Consider the following 16,617-nt stretch of genomic DNA (forward strand, 5'->3'; position numbering starts at 1 on the left):
TTTCAAGTAGAACTCTTGAAGGGTTCGAGATGTGTTCTTTGAAAAGCCACAGAATCACGTGACGGTCGCGTTATTTGACCTGTCCCATCGCCACTAAGAAATACGGACGGTCTTGTGGGGTATATCAAGGGCTATGTCACTGAAACACCCATAGCACGAGTATAAGCCAGGCTGATCTCGAGCTTGATACGATAGTCGACAGTGTGCGGAAACGAATCCTTCACCCATCGTGCTCAGCCTAAAATTGACATTGCAAAGTGGGATGTGTCTGGTACACAACGTCCTTCCCGTGTACACGTTCACCTACTTATTCCTGCTGGATTTTGCGAGAATGATAGTGCAATAAGCAGATTCATTGGTAATGACAAACAACGGAATCGCATCTACAGCGTACAGTTTTTCCGATTTTAGGGGCTACTCCATCGGTCACGCACTGGGTTCAACATCCTCAAGAGGGGGTGGGCCGCCATCGGAATCAGAATCAGATTCAGCGGTCTCATCTGATGGGCCGGCACCACCAGCCCCGCCCATGGAAGCCATCATCTGGTTATTGTTGCGATCAGTACGATGTAGAGCTTTCCAGAAGTGACCTACCTTGCTGAAGTCCATGCCACCCATGCCTCCCATGCCGCCCATACCACCCATGCCCATGTCTCCCATACCACCCATGCCTCCCATACCTCCCATGCCACCCATGCCTCCCATACCGCCCATACCTCCCATACCGCCCATACCTCCCATACCGCCCATGTCTCCCATGCCGCCGAGATCGTCTTCTAAAGGGGCACCGTCTTGCTCGTCTTCATCAACCCATTTGCTGAAATCGGTCTTGACAAACGGCAGCTTCGTCTTTTCCTTCGTTAGTCGTGGCCAGTACTCAGCCTTGAGGGCCTTCTTTCGTAGTACCGCCGTGAAAGAGCGCGAGCTCAATTTGCTCAGAGACGCCTAAGAGATTATGAGTGGCGCATACTTGGACAATATGATAAAGAAACATACTTCTGTGTCTACTTCATCGAATAGCGGGAGCGAGAATGCATATGCTCTCTTGTCGCTGATGTCGGTAGATGATGTTGGAGCCACAAATTCAAAGGGTTGATAGAGCGCTGACTTACGTTTTTGACGCTGCTTTGAAAGAAATTTCGGTAGACGTCAATTCATATTGGAGACTTGTTTCGTCAATGTCTGGCACGTTCACAGTCAACCAAACGATGTTCTGGCGAGCAATCGCGGAGTGGATCATCAGCACAGGAATGATCAAAGATGGAATTTGAAAGTCAAGACATACCTTGTCAGCAACAGAATCACTGCTACGTTGAGCCCATAGAACTTCAGGATGTGTTGTCATCGCGTCTGGGGTGATTGTAAATTTGAGAAAGAGATTATAAACGTTTTCTTCGAATCACGCAGAAAGACGAAGAAACGTCCAGTTTTTCTGAAGCTAGATCGGCAAACGTAGCCACACAAGATCACGTGAAGTCGCCTTCCCCTAGTCCAGACTCCACAACATCATGATGAACGTCGAAGACGATGGGCATTTGAGGCCTGGGCAGGTTAACCAATGTCTTCATTAGATGGCGAAGAGAAGGCAGCGGAGGAAGTCATGATGACGATGGATGAAAGAAAAGCAAAATTGGAGCAGCTGAGAGCCAAGATGGTGCGTGGTCCTACCTACCTCGTACTTATCGTTCACTCTACGTACACAGCGTTCATCTACGAAAGCCAATCGTGCTTCCCTCATTGAGGAGTCTGCCAGAGCAAAGATAACACTGAGGGATGCTGCACGACTAGAACGTCAGTGAAAACTTGCGGAGGTGTTGCGCACGCAAGCTGAGGCCGAGGATCGGGGGGAGGACGTGGAACGGCAGAAGAATTGGGAATGGACAATAGAAGAGAACGATAATTGGGAAAAGAAGAAAGCACGAAGAGCAGACTACGAGTTTCATGGTGCGGCCTTCTTTGCATGATTTCACTCTTGCTCAAGTCTTGTGTAGTCTATAGACGATGCACATTGCACACGCGGCTCGACGACGCTATAAGAAGGATCTTGACCTAATTAAATCAGACATCACTGCATACAGCCGACAGAAAGAAGTTGTACTGGGGTTGGCGCCTGGTTTGCTTGCCAATTCTGGGAGCAGTTCATCTGCTCTCATAGCCTTTGATCCGTCAGGTGGACAAGTCAATTCTGCCGACCCCTTCGTTCTATCATATCACTGAATTGTATATTTTTAGATTGTCCCGTCTGCTGAACAACGGATGGCCGCAGAAAGCTTCTACCGAGATGCCAATACTTTATGCTGACAACAAGCCTACTGAAGATGCCATTGATAGAGTGGTTACTAAGATGAATAGAGAGTGAGTTCTTAGTACATTTCCTGGTCCTTGCGGTACTGACAATATCATCGCACCGTAGCATCGACAAGAAAGGCAAATTCTCCCGAAAGAGACTCGATGAGGATGAAGGGGACATTACTTATATCAATGAACGGAATCGGGTGTTCAACAAAAAGGTGCGTCATTGTATCTGTTTATGTCCTTGAAAATATGAGCTGACGAGTAACAGATTGCACGACACTACGATAAATATACCCCAGAGATTCGGGCCAGTTTCGAGCGGGGAACAGCATTATGATCCCCACATCTCGAGCCAGGTCTTGACAAGTAATGACTGACTTCCTTCTTTCAAGCTCTGACTACGGGAGAGTCTTGCACTTAGAGTACCCACATTTACTCACTGTAATCTAATTATTTTATGATTTTATATTTATGTCGATGCCCTGTACATTATTTTGAGATCTGGATTGAGACCAGTTGTGATAAGTTGTGACATCCTAAGATCCCGTCACCAGTCACACATTTGCATATTGCGGCGTTTGTACTTACATAAAGGACAAAGTCAGAAATCATCATTCATGTGGTGAGTGACTGAAGCAAAGGCAAAACGACTTATTAATTGTGATTTCTGTATCAACCAGGTGCACAAGGTGGTTCCTACCGCTGTTACTTTTGCCTCTCCCAACTGCTCAGCCATACTTTTTGGTGCTGTTCCTGTTTTCATTAGCTTTGCACGCGAAACCATGGTGAGGTACTGTGCTATGGGTGCGTTGAGGTGATACTGATATGTTCATAGCTTCTACTGCATTGTACTTCTCGGAGCTCTCTTTCTGTCATCATGTTATTGGCAGTCATTCCCATTGGAGACGCGTCTCTCGATTCCATGGTCCTCCACTATCACCACCTTTTATGACGCATTAAATGTAACCTTGCCACCCAATTTCGACCTGCGCGAACACACTCCACCCATAATTCGCGTCAATGACAGATGTTGGTGCGATTTTACTTCGGGGGTTTTCGAATCATATGATACGCAGAAATGGGAGAGGGAAAGTGTGGAGAGACTGGCTGCAGATATGGTGCAGCAGATGAAGGATCGTGCAGAGAAGCTCACCGCAGTGGAGGAGCTACCAAACGCCGAGGAAGAAACATCATCACCTGAGGAGACGCATTTTTCGGCAATTCATCATACCGTACACGTCATATCCACCCAGAAGTCCACGTTATCAGCGCTCCGTTCGATGTTCGGCCAAACAGAGGCCCAAGCCTCACCATCCATCACAGATACGGAACCATCCACGACAACGATACTGACACCGACACCGACAACAACGTTAGTTTCTAGCTCCAAGCCATCCCTGATGTCGTCGCCGCTACTCCCTCGTCGACCACTTGAATATGACCTCAATCCGTACGGTTTTGATCTCATTCTTGACTTTCATTGGTCTTGAGGTCGATAGGAAAATTAGTGTAGGACGCATACTGCTTGTATCAATATTTTAATTATAGATTACAAGCACTACTTTTGTAACCTGTTGTATACTTTTAAGTTCGTGTGCCTTCTGTGAATGCTCGAGCGTGTGAATTTCAGCCATGGTGTTCCGGCAGAGACATTCAGAACCAGAAAACTTGCGTTTACTCTCCTTCGCATAAGTATATCTTGCATCAGCCTACTCAGTTCCCCATTCTTTTGTGTTCGTGCGGAATGCGATCAGATGTCCTCAAAGTTTAAGGGAAAGTCAGCCAACCGGCCAGACATTACCCGTGCAGCGTTGGACCCGGAACAGTCCACAGTCCACAGTAAGATGGACTTGGTGTCCAAAACCCTATTTGCGCCCTTCAATAACAAGAAGAAAGACTCCTCGCGCATTCTTACAGACCGTGAGCAACATGCGGTACCATTCATCACAGTCATCTAATATACTCTTTCCAGTTGCTCCGGTAATAATGACTCCCCGTATGATTAACGCAGCGGCGACCGTGTCTTCACGTTCGCGAAGTTCTCTTGGTGCTTCAGCTCCCGGAGGATCCCGGCTGGACTTTGCAACCCTCGGACGCGCCCCAATGCGTCTAACCCTCGGTACGCGCCGCATCACGTCGCGAGATCTTCAGATCATCGAGGCAACGGATGAGCTCTTGGACGCTGAGATTCCAGAAGCGGGGGGTATTGCGTCTGACGTGAGCCTACTTCGCGGGTTTAATGCCACTGTTCCGAGTTCGGAGAAAAACCGGACACGTCGCAAACAGATGCGGAATGTCGAGACTCCGAGGATTGGACTAAAAAAGCTAGGGATGAGTGCGAGAGGGATGATGATTGAAGATGAAGAGGAGAGAAGCATTGCAAGTGAAGAAGATGTGGTGGTGGTTTCACGTCTTGATGAACGAGGGAAACGAAAGGGGAAGAGACGAGGCAGGGAGAGCCTTAGTTCAGCAAAGGCACTTGGCAAGGATGAACTTCGACGACAGACTCAGGAGATAATACTTGACAAGGAGAATCTTCATGTTCGACGGGTATGTTTCTCTGTCTCACATCCCGACTTTTCTAATGTGGTGCAGAGTCTAATTAACAGTGAAATTGCGGAAATCAACAATAAAATCAAAGCGTTGGACTCAATAAGAGGGAGTCTGGAACAAGACCTCTTGAAATTGCACGAGGATGAGCTGGAATTGGATGATGAGCGTAAGGGTCAATTGAATTGTGCATACGAAACTTCGCTGATCTGTGGACAGTTGAGGGTGTGCAGGAACGAATAGAATTCGAGGAAGCTGCCTTCCGCCAGAGTGGCAACACCAAAACCGCACCGGTACCTCATGTTGCCCCTTCACGGCGGCGGAGAGGTACGCCTGTTACGAATTTGTCTATTGCATATATTTATCATGGCTTGAAGGTCCCGTATTCTTACCGTCAGAACATGACGAGCTCCCACCAGGGGTCGCATTCATGGTGAGTTTAGCATCCAAACTCATCCTTCCAAATCCCATTCAATTGGTTGCAGACCCTAGAAAGTCACCTAACACCAATTGCCGCCCTCGACTTCTCCGAACCTTATGGAACGCTTGTGAGCGCATCGCAAGCAGACTCCCAACCACGGCTTTGGGACTTGATGACAGGCTCTGAAATCGGACGTCTACGTGGGCATCGCGGTCCCGTCAAGTGCATACAAGTTGAGGATAACCTTTGCTTGACTGGTGCAGAGGATGGCAGCGTGCGCCTTTGGGACCTTCGACTAGTAGACGAAGAAGAGTGGGAGAGAGATGGTCTTGCCGATGTTGCAGAAGAGGACGAGGGTACCGCTTATGATGGGGAACTGGTCGAAAAACCAAATGGAATTCGGTCAAATGAACCTAGTGAAGCAGGCACGGCTGACCAGGCTGGACCGTGCATCAGGTTGTTTGAAGGGCACAGTAAGGCTGTCACTGCACTTTACTTTGAAGATGAGTGTTTGGTAAATCTTTCATTTGTTCTCCAGCTCCATGTCGTCTCACCTCGCATGCAGGTCACTGGTGCTTCGGACAAGACACTTCGTCAATGGGACCTTGCGACTGGACAGTGTGTCATGACAATGGATATCCTATGGGCTATCTCCCATCCACAGCCCACTATAACAGGCACTGGCATACCAAATCACACCTTCCCAAGTGCCGCTGCCTCTGCGGGGCACTTCGCCGTTCCTACACCTCCTTCTGCAGACGGTAGTTGGGACATGTACGAAGATTTCGTGGGTGGGGTCCAGTTCTGGGGTTATGGACTCGTGAGCGGTAGCGGGGACGGGGCAGTACGAATGTGGGACAGTAAGTTGTTCTGTTCATTTCTGCCACATTTGACATGAAAGTTCTATCTCTAGTGCGGACGGGACAGGCCCACCGAACGTTAATGGGGCATACCGGCCCAGTGACCTGTCTACAGTTCGATGAGATGCATATCGTCAGCGGCAGTCTCGACAAGTCAATACGGGTATGCACGTTGATTTCTTTTACCAGTAATATTCTGAAATATGTTTTTAAGATATGGGACGTTAGGACAGGCGGCACATTCGAAACCCTCAAGTATGATCATGCTGTAACCGCGTTGCAGTTCGATACCCGCAAAGTTATTGCTGCTACTGGTGAAAATGGCGTGAAGGTGGACTTTTTGGCTGTGTGAGTATTACTGGATACTAATTCCCTATATCCACAGATCTATAATCGCACGAGTATGCAACACTCGTCTCTTTCCACGAACGGCCATACGCAACCCGTCGAGCGCCTACGATACATGGACCGGTACCTCGTGTCGGGCGGACGTGACGCTGCGGTAAAGATATGGACTCTATAATTCTCGACTGGAGAGGTCCTAAGGACCTTTACTGTCGAGAATGTTGGCGCATTAGAATCTATATATACCTCTACTTAGTGCAGACAGGTCCGGTTGGTTATAACTTAGCACCAACACACCGGATAGATGTAATAGCATACACGAAGATGCATACATCTGCAAGTTTTGTTCGCGGCTTGAATTCAGGTTTATCACATACAAGAAATGCCAACAGATTCTTGCTAGTTCTCAGTGTGTGCATCCCCGGACAAAAAGGCCGAAGGATCTACTTACGTGCCAAGTATCAGATATCAGATATCAGATTTGCAAGGACCGCACGATACTTTAATTGAGGGGACCTTGCACGGTGCACACGAAATGCATGAGCGTTGTGTCATCGTGCAAGATCTAATATGGGTGACGTTAGTGCTAGCCTACGCGATTTCAGTATTCGTTGTATGTACGCGACACTTCAGTACTTCTCGTTCACGAATGATCTTTGTGTGGAAGAGCAACTTGCAGAAAAGGAGCTGGAGGGCACGTGCAAATAGCACAGCATGAGATGGACCGCTGCTAGCAACTTGCTTGATTCCGGCGGCGCCCGTCCATCCTATGATTCAAGCAAGGCCTTTATAAATTACTGATATTCTGCAATCTTACAACGAGACGTAAAACAACGCGTCGTGAGTACGTCAGTCACATCTCATGCAGCTAACGGTGTTCGAGATGTTCCTTTAATTTACAACCTTCGATATTCAAGCAAGGTGAACTTATTTGTTCACCGCGACAACTTCGTGACCGCGCGCTCAGCAACGAAGTACTCGAGAACTACTTACGCGTCATGGCGTCGACCACACTACACTGATGTGAAAGCAGAAATACGAACCGCTGTCACGATTGCTCTGGCTTACACTCAAATACGACATCGCCCTACCAGGCCGGTGAGTCACATGGTTATGAAGATGAAAACAACTCATACTCGCTTCGCTGTCATATACTATTGGCACACAATCATAGCCAGAGCAGCAATGATTATGGACGTTGACGTTTGCCACTGCATTGCCAGCAGACCTCAGATTCGACTTCTTCTGTCTCCGACATTCTCTTGCCATTGAAACACTAGGAAATGCTGGCAATGTGTAATTCAAACCCGTTATTGCATCCGGCCCACGATAGATGACACGACGATCCCTGCTCAGAAGTCTCGTGGATACTAGAAGAAATTTCATCATGGGGAAACGCAAAACCGGATACCGGGATACCGGGAGATAAGTACTGATCCTTTTGCTCATGGTCAACTATATATACTACATTCATCGCGGACACGAGAATTTGACCAGACCCTAATCAGAGGAAAACAACATGCATAACACGACAGTAAACGGATCTGCCCTGCAACCAGACGCCAATCCGATGTGTGACAAGTCATAACACCACCCTCAAGGGTAAGTACAATAAGCAGAGTCTTTTCCGACTTATTAACTATCCTATCAATACCATCGCACATCCTCTGGAAAACACTCGCTCATCATTTTGGACGGACGAGTGTGATTCAGCAAGGAAAGCATTTTAGAAGTAGCTCTCATCGATGTCTACCTAGAGTATAACCAGACCTCCTTTTGTTTGAATCCTGACGGAAAACGGATGTGAGGATTCAGGAATTCCAACTTGATTCCGTATCAGATTTGGCACCGAGGGAACAAACCAGGCCCTTCGAAACTCATAGAAAGATTATGCAAATAGTGTTCAAATATCTGCTTTGGTAGTGGAATGATATGAGTGTGTCAATAAAAAGTAACGACTGGAGGTCACCACTTGTATATGTAACATCTTGGACCTTAGCGCTCGTCGACGGAAGTAGAGGCAGGGGTGCGCCTCTGGTCCTCCCACTGCAACGAGCAATGTCCAATAGCAGAGCAACGATGGGCCCATCACTATTAGAATCCAAGCCAATATGAGTTTGTATCTGCTAATGTGCAAACAAAGCAGGCGTAGTGGCGAATGGAAAGAGACAAACAAGAAAGAAAGCTACATGTAAGCATATAGAAGATATACAAAACAAGAAATGATATAGATAACTTTCAACGACAGACGAAGTTGCTGAGCAAGAAAAAAAAATGTTAGGCTCTCCTATAGGCAATTTCCGGGTCACGGCGAGGGGGGTAGTCTCTGACACGCTTGTCGTCCCTCGGAGGACCAGACCTGTCGCCAGAATATCCATTGCCGCCAGGGTAGGCATCGTAATGCGCAGAGCGGGGCGGAGGACTCAATGAGCGGCGACTTCCAGTTGCATGAGGAATCATGAAAGCATGATGTAATAAAGGACTCACCGATAGCGAGGCGGCTCAGGAGAACGAGGGTAGTCCGATTGGCGTAAGGGCGGTGTAAGTGGCCTAGGAATGTAATCCCTTGGAGATAATGAGACTTCAACCACAATACAAGAAGTCGCGCCATACCGGAGTGGTCTATCGTAGTCATCGCGGCGAGGAGGGGGACCAGGAGGTGTCCTAGGCCTGGAATTCGTGGGAGGGTACCTATCATCTGGTGGGGGACGCCTTTCATACCGATCAAAGTCCCTTGGTGGAGGATAGCCTCTCGGTGGTAAATCTCTGTCATATGGGCGATCATACCGGGCAGGAGGTGGCGGCGGAGGTCCCCTCATTCTATAATCATCATAATCGCGCGGACGTGGAGACGGCCCCGTAAGAAAATCTCTCTGATCCCTTATAGGCGAGACAGGACGTCGAAAATCTCTGCTAGGAGGTGGCGGCGGATAATCATAATACCTCGCATCCTGTGGAGGTGGATACCGCGCCGGGGGACCAAAATCTCTAGGAGGTAAGTAATCCCTAGGTGGTAATCGTTCAATCAACCCCACTTCGTGAGAAGAACCCCTAGGAGGACGCCTGGCAAAGAGTGAGTAGTCTTGACAGCAGTGTTAAGATAACTTACGATTGTAAACGAGGGCATTCCCTATTTGCAAAGCGGTCAGTAACAAATGACCGTGATCGTCAACTACGCACCTGGCCCAATGGCCAGTTTCACCGCATCTGAAGCAAGCGCCGGGATCATCAGAGCGCCTAGTAGCGCGCCCGCGACCGTGGGAAAGTTCCACTCGTATTTTGTTGCCCATAAAGTACCCTTCGTTGTACTTGGCAACACTTTCTTCGGCAGCCTCGCGGCTGTCGAATTCCTATAACGAACCTCCATGAGGTCACTCATGCGAATAGAGGCAGTGATAACTCACGACAAAACCATATCCGATTCTACATGACAGACGTTAAATAAAAACCAACTCCCCAAGCAAAATTAAAGAACGTACTTCAACTCGATGTGTGTGATCCTTCCGATCTTTCCAAAACAACTTTGGAGGTCCTCTTGGCGTGTATGGTCTGGTAAACCGCCAATGTATACTTTGTTCGGCTGTGCAGCACAATGTGTTCAACATGAGGCCAGACAATGAAGCGAATCAGAACAGCGAGAAGACAAGGGCAAGACCAGTGAACAGAGGAATTTGCACGCAAAATTTCGACGTGAGGGTTTAGCGACCAGGGACAGGTGTAGCAAATCGCTTAGTCGCAGAATCAACTAATCGCCCAGTATCATAGTCAGGATACAAGATCTTTGCGCAGGCGGTAGAGATCCAAGCTAGCGGAGGATTCAACAAGAATAAGAGGAGACCTAAGCACCTTGGATAACTTTTCGCGACCGGAGTCGGTTTTGCTGCCAGAAACGCCGTTGTCACCGCTGGAGGTACGTTTATGACCAGAGCCGCTGGCCATTTGCCCGGAAGTCGTTTCGTCTGCTGCCAGAGGCGCGTCGTCGACGAGGGGGTCGGCGCTGGACATAGGTCCCATGTTATCTGGGTCTTCACCGAAACCCCATTTGTCATTGGTGTCTTGCGCTGCTAGCGGTGATGCAGCCATCTTGGAGGTATTGGTGCAAAAATATTCTGAAAAAGATTTCAGGGGATCAACAGAGCATGTCATAAACAAACTTGCCACAACTTATAAACAAAACATGTTCAAACAGACTTGGGACGATAAGTCTACAAATATTAAAGATAGTATTGTGGCAGTAACAGTAAACCAATGGATATACGATACTCTGTAAAAAAAATCCATTTATACAAAAGTTCATCGCGTCAAATAATTTCGAGAAAGGTCCTTAAGCTATGCTATGGTCCAGAGTCCACTCGCGATACCAGCTGCAACAAGAACTCCCATGCCCATCAGGGTCCTAGCATCAGCGAAAACAATTGATGCGGCATTATGTGAACTACCACTTCCGCCACCCGAACTTGATGATGATCCAGAGGGACTCGGGGCTCCCGCAGGGAGAGTGGGGACGGACGTGCCCGAAGCACTCGCGAGACAAGACGATGCCGCGCTATCTGCAGCGGTGGCACTGGATGGTGCCTTGCTATTGACGGTCCCGTTCCCACCGAAGCTACATGATTGAGCGTTGGCCCCGGTGGCTATATAATAGTCGCTCATCACGTAGGACAACATTATAGCTATGAGAAATGATTAGGGCTTGCACTGTGCAACGTTCTTACATCATGAACTTACTAGGGTCGCACTCAGACACCGCGCCGTATTGTCCTGTTGTCCCGTTGGAAGAAATCGCGCTGCAAGATCCACCAGACTGTCCAATAAGGCTGCACGCGTAATCTAGTAACGATCCAACGATTGCTGTGTAGTTACTGGTCGAAGGCGTAAATTGGCAGCTGAGATTGTTTTCGAGGCACTGGCAAGCAGCCAAATTAGGTGTGGGAGGAAGAGTGTTGGAAGCAAGCCAAGTTGAGTTCTGTTGAGGGCACGATGGATAGCTGGCAGCACCAGCAGCGCTCTGCGAAGGCGTATTAGGCGGCGACGCAGCGGCGTACTGGCTCTGTAGGTTGGTGAAATCGCTGCTTGTAGTGACAGTACTTCCATCAGGTGAGATCGTAACCATACCGAACTGTCCCTGAGCGCTCGCAGCTGGGAAGTAAGAGAATGCGACACCACCAGACCAGACAGGAGACATCTCCGAACTCAAAAGCGCCCCGACTTCTGTCCACAGACGAGGGGGAGAAGTAATGCACCCGAATTCGCTGAAGTAGGCTGCAACATTGTAACCCGCAAATTGACCCTCTACACCAGCATAAGAAGTCTCAAAGGTTGAATTTCCGCACCATTCACTGCAACACGATGTCAATGATTAACAAATGAAAATATCAACAATTCGAACTGACTAGTTATTCAACCCGAATAGATCGATGGCAGCTGCACCGGAGTTTGATCCAGAGGGATCACAGGACAAGTAGTTAGCCAAAGGGTCAAGCCATGTAGCATCTGCATCGATGGACGCATAGCCAACGAGTGCGCCAGAATTGATAGAATTACTGGAAGAAAGACATTTAGCCTCATAGGAGCCGATCTAGAAATTCAAATTCAGCCTACAGGTATGCTTTCACATCACGAGCAGCTGCCTTGACAAAAGTAGCAGCAGCGGTGCCATTAGCTGCGATGACGACTTCATTTCCAACGTTGTAAGCCAAAACGTTATTGTACTTTGAGAAGACGTTGATGGTCTCGATGTACAAATCAAGTAGATTGGTGGTCCAGGATGGCGCGTCGCGGTCCATCGAACCATTCCCAGGCAGGGAAAGATCGATGCTAGACAATATCAATGGACTGGTGGGCTGGGAATGCTTCACGGATACTCACATAGTATAAATACCAGCATTACTGAACGTTTGCATGCAAGAGTCGTGGTTCAACGATGAGTTAACGCTATATGCACGGATGGCATTGACACCAAGCTGCTGCAGGTAGGGAAGATCACGGGTGCAGGCAGTGCCATTGGCCAAGGGATCAATGAAAGTGGATGGCTCGAGAAAGGTATTGCTTGCGCTCGCGACCACGGCACCTACATCCCATTGTGAGCAATGACGTGACATTTGACGGTAGCAAACATCAAGTCGACTTGATGTTTACCGATGTGTGCTTACCTTGTTCCTGGTAAGCTACACCTTTGATATAAAACCTATTCCCGTCCGCGGTATAGAGGTATCTTCCATTGCGAGTTACCGTCTGAATAGCAGCGTCAACGCCAGTCAGAAAAGCGCCTGCTAGAGCAAGGCCAGCTACAAAGCGTGAGCTCGCTCGCATGATATCTCGCTCGGAGATTTTGGGAACGGGATGGAGAAGTGATGTGGACGGCTGTGACCTTTTAAAGTAGGGAACGTGTGGTTGGTGGTATGTACTGCAGTGCAAGATAATTTTGACTGGCGGGGTTAAACCTTTTGACCTGGCCTATGGGAAGAGTCTAGCTTAGTCATGTCCATATATGACAGAGCCCCGGTGTCATGGCCGGCCTCACTGCTTGGAGCTGTTCGTCATGCATACGTCAGGACCTCGCCGCATCATATCAAGTCAACCGGGAAGACTGCATGATCATCAAGCATCTATTTGACAACCTTTGCGTGCGGGGTACGCGTATCTGATCTTACATGACGTCTTACGGTGGTTCAGTTGCAAGAATGACTTCGAGCTGCTCGTCCTGGCATGCTGCTCCTCTCAAGTTGGAGGAAATGATGAAAGCAACATCATCATTTTGTTTAGTCGTTAATCCGTAATCGCTGAATACTTGCGCTGGAACCAGAGGATTAAATACCTATGTGTATAAATGCTATAATAACTTCAGGAACAGAGATATCAAGTATAGGCGATGGCAAGAGACCGTGATCGAATCGACAGCTTTAGGCTCGTGGATGAGATGACCCTGGAGTTTGGAGGAGATGTTCCTGGAGCAGGGTCAGGTTTAAGTCGCGAAAATCGATGAAATATACATACCTTTGCAAGTCTCTGCCCTTCGGACAAAACAACGAGGTAAGACGGTAGATCCGTCAAGCACCACTGCCTTTCGAGCCAGGACAGGAGATGACGATTCCAGAAAGACTTGAACAGATGGTTGAGCATGTTGTCCCATGGATGAGGTGCCTGTGAGAGATGGAAAGCCCAGTTTTGACATGCGTACTTGAGAGCATTGGAAGCTAACCGACTTCTTCCCCGTGCTTCGTCTGCGAAACTGGCAAATGCCATCATAGCATGGATGATCTCTACGTCTGGTGTAAAATGAGCTGCAGATGTGGAGCAGTTTTGTTGTCTCAGCGCGAGAAACGCTGGAAACATCAAAAAATCTGGCAAGTTCTTGAAATGCTGGATGACTTGAAATGCTGGCAGCAAAGGCATCTCCGGGTCGATAATGTAATCGCTTATTGCTTTGAACATGCTCGAGAACTCTTCCATCGCTACCCAGACAGATGCTGCAGGAGTCGACCGCCATGCTTGACCATCGAGTGTCTGCAGCCAGTCTCGCCCACTACTAGTCTGAAGCCAGTCTCTCCCAGCTTGAATGTGCAGCCAGTTTTGCCCAGCCTCTGTCGGGAGCCAATATCGCCCTTTCCTGCTCTGCAGCCAGCATCTTCCACCCCTTGCCTGCAGCCAGTCACATCCATTCCTTGTCTGCAACCAGTCCTGGCCTCCCCTCATCTGCAGCCAGTCCCCTCCCCCTTCAGTCCGCAGCCAATCTTGTCCACCGCGTGACTGTAGCCAGCTTGCGCCGCGTGAAGTCTGCAGCCAGTGTCGTCCACTTTGAGTTTGCAGCCAATGTCGCCCACTATGGGTTTGCAGCCAGTCTGGGCGAGTCGGTGCCAGCAGCCAGTCTTGACCGCTGCTGGTCCGGAGCCAATTTCGGCCATTCTGGGTCTGGAGCCAGTCTCGTCCGCCTTGCTTTTGTAGCCATTCGCGCCCACTCTGAGTCTGCAACCAGGCACACCCGCCTCTTGTCTGCAACCAGCCCCTCCCACTTCTTGTTTGCAGCCAATTTTGTCCACTCCCTGTCAACCAGTCCCGCCCGTCCCTTGTCTGCAGCCAGCTTCGCACACGAGGGGTCTGCAGCCAGTCTCGCCCACCCTGAGTCTGCAACCAGCATCGCCCGCTCCTAGTCTTGATCCAATCTCGTCCACTCCTGGTCTGCAGCCAGTCTCGCCCGCTTCGGGTCTGCAGCCATTCTCGACCGGCACTGGCATTTAGCCAATCTCGCCCACCCGGGCTCCGTAACCAATCTCGTCCACTAACAGTCTGCAGCCACTCCCGCCCATTCGGGGTATGCAGCCAGTCTCGCCCACCTTGGGTATACAACCAGCCTTCCCTGCCATGGGTGTGCAGCCAGTCTCTCCCTCCTTGAGTTTGCAGCCAGGCCCGTCCATCCAGGGTCTCGAGCCAGGGCTGTAGGTCTGAACTGCGATATCCCCGAAGCCATAACATACCACTGAGAATGTGCAGTGGCTCCGGCGGTTCGACGATGAAGGCTAGCGAGTTTTTTAAGCTGCGTGGGTCATCAGATGACATCGCTCGGCTGTGCCTCTTCAATCCCGAGAGTGCATCGAGCAGGGCATTGCTTTCTGGAATATCTTGCATCATCAAGCGGAAAGAGGAATGAGCGAGCAGGGTATGGGGTGGGCTGATGGGTTGCACTTGAGGAAGGCTGCAGTTTGAGGGATCTGAAACATAGTCACGGATGGACGAGTGGTGTATATTTATGGGGAGGTTGCTGTCAGTCGGAATATCCATAACAGATCGTAGCTGTGCTAATGTTGTTTCGACATCCCTCCCCTGAGTAGGGCCAAGAAGTTTCGAGATCTGTGAAATTGGCAGAGGATCCACAAGGGTAGCGACAATAGATAAATGTATGTATGCCCGCTTGGGGTCAGCACATGTGGAGAGGATCTGGTCATATAACTTGTATACCTCCGTTCCTGGCAGCAGGTCACTCGTCAGCTCGAGCATAAGCTGCAGTCGGTCGCGGGGATCATAATCTTCATCATTGATGAATTTCATCATCGTATAGGCCACGATGAAACGTCTACCCGCTCGGCTTGCCAACCGCGCAAGTTGATGCCTTGGCGGCTGCGGGAAATCGGGATGGCGACCTTGCAGCTGCCTGAAGGAATGTTCCAGGTAGATATGGATGTCATTGTCAACATTCGCATCGCCCACCGAGATGGTGGCAGCCACACCAGTTCCAGAAGTGTTCACTGGTATCTCGCAGACCAGCACGTGCACGTCTTCATTCTGGATGGCTTTATGGATGTGCTCTTCCGAGCGACTCGTGAACAGAATGTGGATGACTGGCAGACCAGGTTCACGAAGAGCTTGGCCGAGCAGGGAGATAAGGTCGGCAACCTCAGTCGCAATGCATTCATCAAGGGCGTCAACAACAAACACCGAAGGCGAACACTGGCACAATCTGTAACGTAGCCTCCGGAGAGGTTGAAGAAAAAGCTCTTCCATCTGGTCACGAAGAGACTTGTCAGGGTCAAGAAGCGCAGGATTGTCGCGGATAGCTTTGTTCACATCCTCCCGAATATTAGGAAAATTGATTGCAAGCTGATAGGCGAGTGTCGCGAAAAAGTAACCCGTTGTGCAGCGCTTCCCATGCTTGCGGGAGAAAAAGAATGATCCTAGGAGCCGCTTTTCACTGGTCACTTGCTCTTGCACTCGCAGCGCTCTCATCCTTTCAGCTATACTGAATGCGATAGCCGACTTTCCAACGCCTGCCATGCCATGCAGCCAAATGAGCTGATTCTGCTCTCGGCTGTCTAGTAATCTGTGGATTTGATCAAGAAGGGTAACTCGAGTCCCTTGCAAACACTTCGGATGGGGCTGGCGTTCACGAGAGTCATACTCTGCACCCTTGACAGCAACCTGCGACAGCTTCTCCCAAGTTCCTTCATATGATCGGGGGCCACCAAGGGCTGTTGATGAGGTCAGAGTGCGATAGGGAATACTGGATGGACATACTGACAATTCTGACTCATTGAAGGTCAAAAATCAGATGGCAACAAAAATTGCGCTAGTTTGGTTTGACTGCGTAATTAGAAATCACAAGAACGATGGTTAGGACAGACGACATACGATGGTGTTTAACCGAAGAATTAA

The 16,617-nt window shown here is 49.2% G+C and overlaps 6 protein-coding genes across 6 annotated transcripts; 2 read left to right on the forward strand and 4 right to left on the reverse strand.

Moving 5' to 3' along the window:
- Positions 1-426: 426 nt before the first annotated feature.
- On the reverse strand, positions 427-1,345 carry HD556DRAFT_1223805 (HSP20-like chaperone; the record flags this gene model as incomplete). The annotated part of the gene is made up of 5 exons (XM_041296914.1): positions 427-543; positions 595-945; positions 997-1,051; positions 1,113-1,213; positions 1,286-1,345. The coding sequence occupies 5 exons, from the start codon at positions 1,343-1,345 to the stop codon at positions 427-429; spliced, it is 684 nt and encodes a 227-aa protein (XP_041167676.1).
- A 1,533-nt stretch (positions 1,346-2,878) lies between these two features.
- On the forward strand, positions 2,879-3,903 carry HD556DRAFT_1317407 (uncharacterized protein). Its single transcript, XM_041301183.1, has 3 exons — positions 2,879-2,917; positions 2,976-3,080; positions 3,131-3,903. The coding sequence occupies exons 1-3, from the start codon at positions 2,913-2,915 to the stop codon at positions 3,783-3,785; spliced, it is 765 nt and encodes a 254-aa protein (XP_041167677.1). The 5' UTR covers positions 2,879-2,912; the 3' UTR covers positions 3,786-3,903.
- A 28-nt stretch (positions 3,904-3,931) lies between these two features.
- HD556DRAFT_1280869 (WD40-repeat-containing domain protein) lies at positions 3,932-6,858 on the forward strand. The gene is made up of 10 exons (XM_041299295.1): positions 3,932-4,215; positions 4,268-4,845; positions 4,891-5,014; positions 5,065-5,172; positions 5,223-5,278; positions 5,331-5,780; positions 5,832-6,126; positions 6,180-6,289; positions 6,341-6,457; positions 6,512-6,858. Exons 1-10 carry the CDS (start codon positions 4,050-4,052, stop codon positions 6,647-6,649), a joined length of 2,142 nt encoding a protein of 713 aa, XP_041167678.1. The 5' UTR covers positions 3,932-4,049; the 3' UTR covers positions 6,650-6,858.
- A 1,796-nt stretch (positions 6,859-8,654) lies between these two features.
- On the reverse strand, positions 8,655-10,708 carry HD556DRAFT_20969 (uncharacterized protein). The gene is made up of 8 exons (XM_041309909.1): positions 10,318-10,708; positions 9,951-10,051; positions 9,876-9,894; positions 9,652-9,821; positions 9,581-9,601; positions 9,085-9,534; positions 8,959-9,036; positions 8,655-8,908 (listed from the first exon to the last, which is right to left on the reverse strand). The coding sequence occupies exons 1-8, from the start codon at positions 10,615-10,617 to the stop codon at positions 8,749-8,751; spliced, it is 1,299 nt and encodes a 432-aa protein (XP_041167679.1). The 5' UTR covers positions 10,618-10,708; the 3' UTR covers positions 8,655-8,748.
- On the reverse strand, positions 10,595-12,896 carry HD556DRAFT_1280871 (carbohydrate-binding module family 43 protein/Glycoside hydrolase family 72 protein). The gene is made up of 6 exons (XM_041299296.1): positions 12,624-12,896; positions 12,340-12,541; positions 12,073-12,288; positions 11,865-12,014; positions 11,200-11,810; positions 10,595-11,144 (listed from the first exon to the last, which is right to left on the reverse strand). Exons 1-6 carry the CDS (start codon positions 12,781-12,783, stop codon positions 10,801-10,803), a joined length of 1,683 nt encoding a protein of 560 aa, XP_041167680.1. The 5' UTR covers positions 12,784-12,896; the 3' UTR covers positions 10,595-10,800.
- A 104-nt stretch (positions 12,897-13,000) lies between these two features.
- Positions 13,001-16,616, reverse strand: HD556DRAFT_1522425 (uncharacterized protein). Its single transcript, XM_041309197.1, has 3 exons — positions 16,484-16,616; positions 13,468-16,433; positions 13,001-13,418 (listed from the first exon to the last, which is right to left on the reverse strand). Exons 1-3 carry the CDS (start codon positions 16,494-16,496, stop codon positions 13,374-13,376), a joined length of 3,024 nt encoding a protein of 1,007 aa, XP_041167681.1. The 5' UTR covers positions 16,497-16,616; the 3' UTR covers positions 13,001-13,373.
- Between the last annotated feature and the right edge of the window lies 1 nt (position 16,617).

The sequence above is a fragment of the Suillus plorans genome (genome assembly GCF_016647745.1).
Source record: "Suillus plorans strain S12 chromosome Unknown HD556scaffold_1, whole genome shotgun sequence".
NCBI lineage: Eukaryota > Fungi > Basidiomycota > Agaricomycetes > Boletales > Suillaceae > Suillus > Suillus plorans.

Bases quoted from the DNA above. Each gene is read 5' to 3' on its own strand.
- HD556DRAFT_1317407 (XM_041301183.1), top strand. The intron at 3,081-3,130 runs GTGAGGTACTGT...ATATGTTCATAG, and splicing joins GCTTTGCACGCGAAACCATG to CTTCTACTGCATTGTACTTC.
- HD556DRAFT_1280869 (XM_041299295.1), top strand. From the start codon at position 4,050: ATGTCCTCAAAGTTTAAGGGAAAGTCAGCCAACCGGCCAGACATTACC. The intron at 5,015-5,064 runs GTAAGGGTCAAT...ATCTGTGGACAG, and splicing joins GCTGGAATTGGATGATGAGC to TTGAGGGTGTGCAGGAACGA. The intron at 5,781-5,831 runs GTAAATCTTTCA...CCTCGCATGCAG, and splicing joins ACTTTGAAGATGAGTGTTTG to GTCACTGGTGCTTCGGACAA.
- HD556DRAFT_20969 (XM_041309909.1), bottom strand. From the start codon at position 10,617: ATGACATGCTCTGTTGATCCCCTGAAATCTTTTTCAGAATATTTTTGC. The intron at 10,052-10,317 runs GTGCTTAGGTCT...TGTGCTGCACAG, and splicing joins GTCGCGAAAAGTTATCCAAG to CCGAACAAAGTATACATTGG. The intron at 9,037-9,084 runs GTATGGCGCGAC...ATTATCTCCAAG, and splicing joins GACTACGATAGACCACTCCG to GGATTACATTCCTAGGCCAC.
- HD556DRAFT_1280871 (XM_041299296.1), bottom strand. From the start codon at position 12,783: ATGCGAGCGAGCTCACGCTTTGTAGCTGGCCTTGCTCTAGCAGGCGCT. The intron at 12,542-12,623 runs GTAAGCACACAT...AATGGGATGTAG, and splicing joins TGTAGCTTACCAGGAACAAG to GTGCCGTGGTCGCGAGCGCA. The intron at 11,145-11,199 runs GTAAGTTCATGA...CATTTCTCATAG, and splicing joins GGTGTCTGAGTGCGACCCTA to CTATAATGTTGTCCTACGTG.
- HD556DRAFT_1522425 (XM_041309197.1), bottom strand. The intron at 13,419-13,467 runs GTATGTATATTT...ACCCTGCTCCAG, and splicing joins AAGGGCAGAGACTTGCAAAG to GAACATCTCCTCCAAACTCC.